The 6000-nt window shown below is 45.5% G+C and overlaps 1 protein-coding gene across 1 annotated transcript in view; it reads right to left on the bottom strand.

Moving 5' to 3' along the window:
- Nucleotides 1-366: 366 nt before the first annotated feature.
- Nucleotides 367-6000, bottom strand: part of LOC122923299 (NADPH oxidase 4-like) — a 249354-nt gene continuing 243720 nt past the window's right edge. Inside the window, exons 17-18 of the mRNA XM_044274078.1 lie at nt 3131-3231; nt 367-831 (exon numbers count right to left, since the gene is read on the bottom strand). Of these exons, the coding sequence (XP_044130013.1) occupies nt 711-831; nt 3131-3231 (222 nt within the window). The 3' untranslated portion in view covers nt 367-710. The remainder of the gene's footprint in view (nt 832-3130; nt 3232-6000) is intronic.

Raw genomic sequence — 6000 nt, 5'->3', positions numbered from 1 at the left:
ATCCGGTATTGCAGTACATTTGTGAGACGGATCCGCACCCAGATCGTCTTCAAATGGTATCCGTTTGTATACAGATTGCTGGATCCGGAAGGCAGTTCTGGCGATGGAACTGCCTGCCGGAATCCAGCGACGCTAATGTGAAAGTAAAAAAAATTATAAATTTCAGTGACACCTCAGAACATGATGGACAAGCAAATACATTACAGTTGTCCACATATGGGACCTCTGTGTATTGCAGAAAGGACACAATAAAAAATCTTAGTGAGGAAAATAATATATCATATACAGTGAAATATTAAATATTTTTGGAATTAAAAATTAATCTATCCACTGAGCTCCATTTGATGAGTGGCATGGGGAAATAACCTACATAGATAGCTTGCAGACTGCTTAGAAATGTTATCTCAGGTGGCTTCAAGAAGCTCCAAGTGGTTTCATAACATAAGAGAAAATAAGAACTATAGGGGTCTATTCACATGCCATGGTCACATAGCAGTTTTTACCACATTTTTTAACATTAGGTGTGCATAGACCTCATATCACGTCTGTTCTGACAAACACAGTGCATTGAATAAGCTGCAAGTGATGGTGTCTTGAAGATAATCATCTAACCATCGCATGGAGTCAATTGCTTCGATGGGAATTGTGATTGATTAATGTTCTTTGGTTTTCCTTAATTGCACTTCAGTCCCTTGTTCCTACATTTCTTTTCAGCTAAAGGATTCCTTGTTGTATTCAAACCTGGTCCCGTAGGCATTGGGGCGGTTACACAACTTATGGAGATCTTTCGAAAGACCTTTGGGCCCACAGCAGAATACTCCAACAGATTTCCTAAGAAGATACAAAGCCATTGTTATACATGACAAATAATCCAAGTCCCAGGTAAATCATGCAAGGAAAGCAGGTCCAACTTCTCTGAGGAAGTACTAAAAGCACCTCAAAATGTCAGCTTCAGACTAGGGTGGTCACAATACCAGAATTAGAAATTTCGAGCTTGATACCAAATAAACTATTACTATACGCAATACCAAATCGACACTGTGCCAAGAAGCACCCGCAGAAATATAAAGTCCGAATTGACTTTGATCTGAATTTCAGGAAAAATAAATTTCGCTGTGAAACCGAATTTCCTTGTGCTTCGTGGTAACTAAATAAATTTCCCCTGAAATGGAGGTAAAAATAAATAAATAAATACCATACATACTCCCCTCATCCATTTGCTGTCAAAGCCATCTGGATTGAAGATACCATGCAGAATCTCGAGAGCGGTGATGTATGATTTTGTGTGGTGTCTTCAATCAAGATGTCCGTGACGGGCTCTATGTGATCAGATTGATAAGGTGAGTATTTATTAGGCCTCATGCACACGACCGTTGTTGTGTCCTGTGTCCGTTGTTCCGTTTTCCGTGATTTTCTGCGGACCCCGCGACTTTCAATGGGTCCGTGGAAAATTCGGAAAATGCACCGTTTGTCATCCGTGTCCGTGATCCGTGTTTCCAGTCCGTGAAAAAAAAATGACAACGGTTCGCAGACCCATTCAAGTCAATGGGTCCGTGAAAAAACACGGAGGCACACAAGATTGTCATCCGCGTCCGTGATCCGTGTCCGTTTTTTTTTCTATCATTTGCAAGGCAAACTTGACTTAGATTTTTTTTCTATTTCCTTCATGTCTGGTGATCCTCCAAAAATAAAGGAAGACACACGGAAACAAAAACGGACACGGATCACGGAACAACGGAACCCCGTTTTGCGGACCGTGAAAAAATACTGTCGTGTGCATGAGGCCTTGACCTGATTAACCCTGGAAAGGCCTAAATGGTAGCCTCAGATGTTACGATTAGCGATGAACCCGGTATCTGAGGGGTTCAATGATAGGGGGCAGTGTGATCGCCATTCCTTATTATTGTGCCTGCTACATACAAAGAAATGCACTTTCTGACGCATTTCTTTGTGAAATTCGGCGAAGCAGCCGAATCGAGTTTTCCATAACTTCGCTCATCTCTACTGATCATGTACTTAACATTGACCCCATGTTGCCCATTATGTGAGGAGGTGGCCTGCTTCGCATTTACATTGAAGGCAGAGGCCGGCCGCATGATAGTGAGAAGGGAGGGACGCTCTCCTTCCTTCTCAGGAAGTGTGATCACTGATGAGTACAGGGCGTGCACCAAATTCTGCTAACGCCATGTTCACTAATCAGAACGACGACTAAGCTGCGTTATTAGTATCAAATTTTTTACAGTGTCAGCATGGAACCCAACAGTTCTTCTAATATCAGAAGATGTTATTCTCCTCCCGGGGGGTGAACCCTCCGATTCTTTAGTGGAACGGTAAGGCTACTTTCACACTAGCGGTGCGGACCTCCGGCAGGCTGTGCCGTCGGGTGAACAGCCTGTCGGATCCGTCCTGCCGCCAGTGACCGTGTGCCCCCGAACTGCCGCTCCATCCCCATTGAGTATAATGGGGGCGGTGCGGAGTTCCAGCGGAGGCACGGCAGAGCACAGCGAGAGGCTGCCGGAATAAATGTCGGACATGTCTCAGTTTTATTCCAGCAGCCTCTCGCTATGCGCTGCCGTGCCTCCGCCGGAACTCCACCCCCGCCCCATTATAGTCAATGGGGACAGAGTGGCAGTCCGGGGGCACAAGCTCACTGGCGGCAGGACGGATCCGACAGGCTGTTCACCCGACGGAACAGCCTGCCGGAGGTCCGTGCCGCTAGTGTGAAAGTAGCCTAAGGCGCATGCAGCGCCATTACAGGGAATAAGAGATTTCAGTGATGGACTTGGTAATGAGAAGAGTCGATAAACACAATGGTAATAGTCAGAATGGCCTTGTTAGTTTTTTTTTTGTTGCTTTTTCTTGGAAGAAAACAACCATGTTTTATTCATTTTGTACATCCCCTTTAAATTTCACATATACACATTGTACTCTGGCATCTTTTAAGGAATGAACTCCTATCAGCTTTTGTGACGTCTCCGCTTTCCTCCATGACATGGGAATTACAAGTGACATTAGAGGCTCTGACTTTGGGTTTATTCGAAAAAAAACTCCCAGAGCTAACAGTCGATAATGCAGTGCGATGGACCCCCCCCCCCCCGATCCCTGAACAATACCTCAGACAGCTACTTACTGTCTATTAGATTTGGCAATCTCATCAAACAAAAGTTTCCAGCCAGGGCGTCCGATAATAAGCCGAGCGTTCAAAGCCTGGTATTTTTCACCAATTATTTCCTGCAAGAAATGGCACAGTGGGATCCATAAAAAATTGTGAACGAAGAGATTAGACATTGTGCGCGGCTCTGATAACATTCGCCGTATCACTGCTGTGTCTGTGTTCCTGTCTCCAAGACATCGAGACCCAATGGGGGGGCAACAGCTACTACTGATTCTGCCACAAGACAGAGGTCGACTATGGGCCATTGATATAAATGAGAAGATGAGTTAAGGTAGGCGCACCGATCCCCACGTGTATAATATGGTATTACAGCTGATCTTTCTCGGACTCATGTACATTTAAAGGGTTTCTGTCACCAGATTTAACCCTATTAAGCTAGCCGACATTAGCGATGTGCTAATGTCAGCTAAACCTAACTAGCCTATTCCTACTTTTATCTATGCCCCCGTTACGCCAGAAATCGAACTTTTATAATATGCTAAATAGCCTTTTGGGGGGGGGGGGGTTGTTCCTGCTCCTAGAAGCTCCGTTCTCCCACCTTTGGCGCCTCCCTCCAAGTCCTGATTGGCAGGGCCAGGCAGCGCTCGCATCTGTCTGCCAGCCCTGTGCTCTGGTGAAATCTCGCGCCGTTCAGCATTCGGTGAGGGAAAGACGCTCGCAGGCTGCCAGCTTCCTCACCACGCCTGCGCCGAATACTAAACGGCGCGATATTTCACCAGACCACTGGGCTGGCAGACAGATGTGAGCGCTGCCTGGCCCTGTCATTTAGGACTTGGAGGCAACAGAGGTGGGAGAACGGAGCCTCCTAGTATAGTTAAGACTACGTTCACACCATGTTTGGAGTGAATGTTTGGCACATGTGGAAAAATTCTCCTGACGTGTATGTTTAACATGTATGCCAAAATAGTCATGTGTATGGCCGGTCTACCTTTACCTCAGCTGTACTGTAAAGGATAGTCAACTTTTCAACTCAGCTGTACTTTAAAGGAGAGTCAACTTTTTAACTCAACAATACTTTATAGGATTATCAACTTTTCGACTTAAAGAGGACCTTTCACCGATTATTACACTGTGAACTAAGAATACAGATATGGAGAGCGGCGCCCGGGGATCTCACTGCACTTACTATTATCCCCGGGCGCCGCTCCGTTCTCCTGCTATGCCCTCCGGCATACAAAGTTATGGTAGGCGGAGTCTGCCCTTGTTCTTCTGTAGCGCTGGCCAATCGCATTGCAGAGCTCACAGCCTGGGAGAAAATAACCTCCCAGGCTGTGAGCTCTACGCTGCGATTGGCCAGCGCTAGAGCAGAACAAGGGCAGACTCCGCCTACCATAACTTAGTGACTGAAATCTCCGCCTACTATAACTTAGTGAGCGGAGATACCGGAGGCCATAGCGGGAGAACGGAGCGGCGCCCGGGGATAATAGTAAGTGCAGTGAGATCCCCGGGCGCCGCTCTCCATGTCTGTATACTTAGTTTACAGTGTCATAATCGGTGAAAGGTCCTCTTTAACTGTACTCTAAGGATAGACAAATGTTCAATTCAACTGTACAGCGGTCTCTCAAGTTACAATATTAATTGGTTCCAGGATGACCATTGTATGTTGAAACCATTATAACTTGAGTAATCGGTTCCAGAGCCCCAAAATGTAATTTAAGATAAGAGAAAATGAAGATTTAAGAAAAATAAGCAGATAACTAAGAAAGATAAAACAAGTTCTTACATATAACAGATAGAATTGCTGCTAACTAGCAACTGATACAGCTATTTTCTTGGCTTCAATTGGTTGGGTCTGAGTCTGAGGCATTGTATGTTGAGTCTGGTTTCAACTTATGATGGGTCAGAAATGACCACTATATGTTGAAAATATTGTATCCTGAAGCCATTGTACTGTAAAAAATAGTCAACTGTTTGACTCAGCTTTACTGTAAAGGTTAGTCAAGGTTTCAACTCAACAACAGTATACTAAAAAGGATAGTCAATAGTGTTGATCAAGCACCAAAGTACTCGGGTGCTCAAGTAGAACACTTTGGGATGCTCAGGTGCTCTACAGAGCACCAGAGCACAATGGAAGTCAATGGGAGAACCAGAGCATAAAACCAGGCACCCCCTGCTCTGAAGAGGGGAGGGTATCTGGTTCACAGGAAAAGTTCAGAAATTGATGGAAGCACCACTGAAATGGTTCTGCAACAGCATGGGGAGGATTTCTAGATGCATCTTGGACTCCCAGGTCGCTGCTGGGAACAATGTTGTCCGAGTATATAAAGTGCAAGTGCTGCCAAAAATTACAAGGAAGAGGCACTCCGATACAACCTGTGTATCACATAAAGGAGGGCCTCATTCACATTGTGGTACAATTGTTCAGGTAGTGGGACTCTTATAAAGCCTATGCACTAAGTGAAAGGGCTGCCCAAAATTACAAGGAACCAGCACTCCAATACACCATTTCTTACACATAAAGGAGGGCATCATACACACCTTTTGAAAAATGATGATTGATGGCCTGCTGGTGACCCTCTAAAACATTAGGAGCAAGGGCCTGCTGGTGATCATCTAAAACAGGGGCGAGGGCCTGCTGCTGATCTGACCATCTAAAACAATAGGGGCGAGGGCCTGCTGCTGATCTGACCATCTAAAACATTATGGGCGAGGGCCTGCTGCTGAGCTGACCCTCTAAAACATTAGGGGCGAGGGCCTGCTGCTTATCTGACCATCTAAAACATTAAGTGTGAGAGCATGCTGCTGATCTGACCATCTAAAACATTAGGGACGAGTGCCTGCTGCTGATCTGACCATCTAAAACATTATGGGTGAGGGCCTGCTGG

Source organism: Bufo gargarizans, unplaced genomic scaffold, assembly GCF_014858855.1.
Source record: "Bufo gargarizans isolate SCDJY-AF-19 unplaced genomic scaffold, ASM1485885v1 original_scaffold_1454_pilon, whole genome shotgun sequence".
Lineage (NCBI taxonomy): Eukaryota > Metazoa > Chordata > Amphibia > Anura > Bufonidae > Bufo > Bufo gargarizans.
This window is presented reverse-complemented; position numbering and strand designations above follow the sequence as displayed.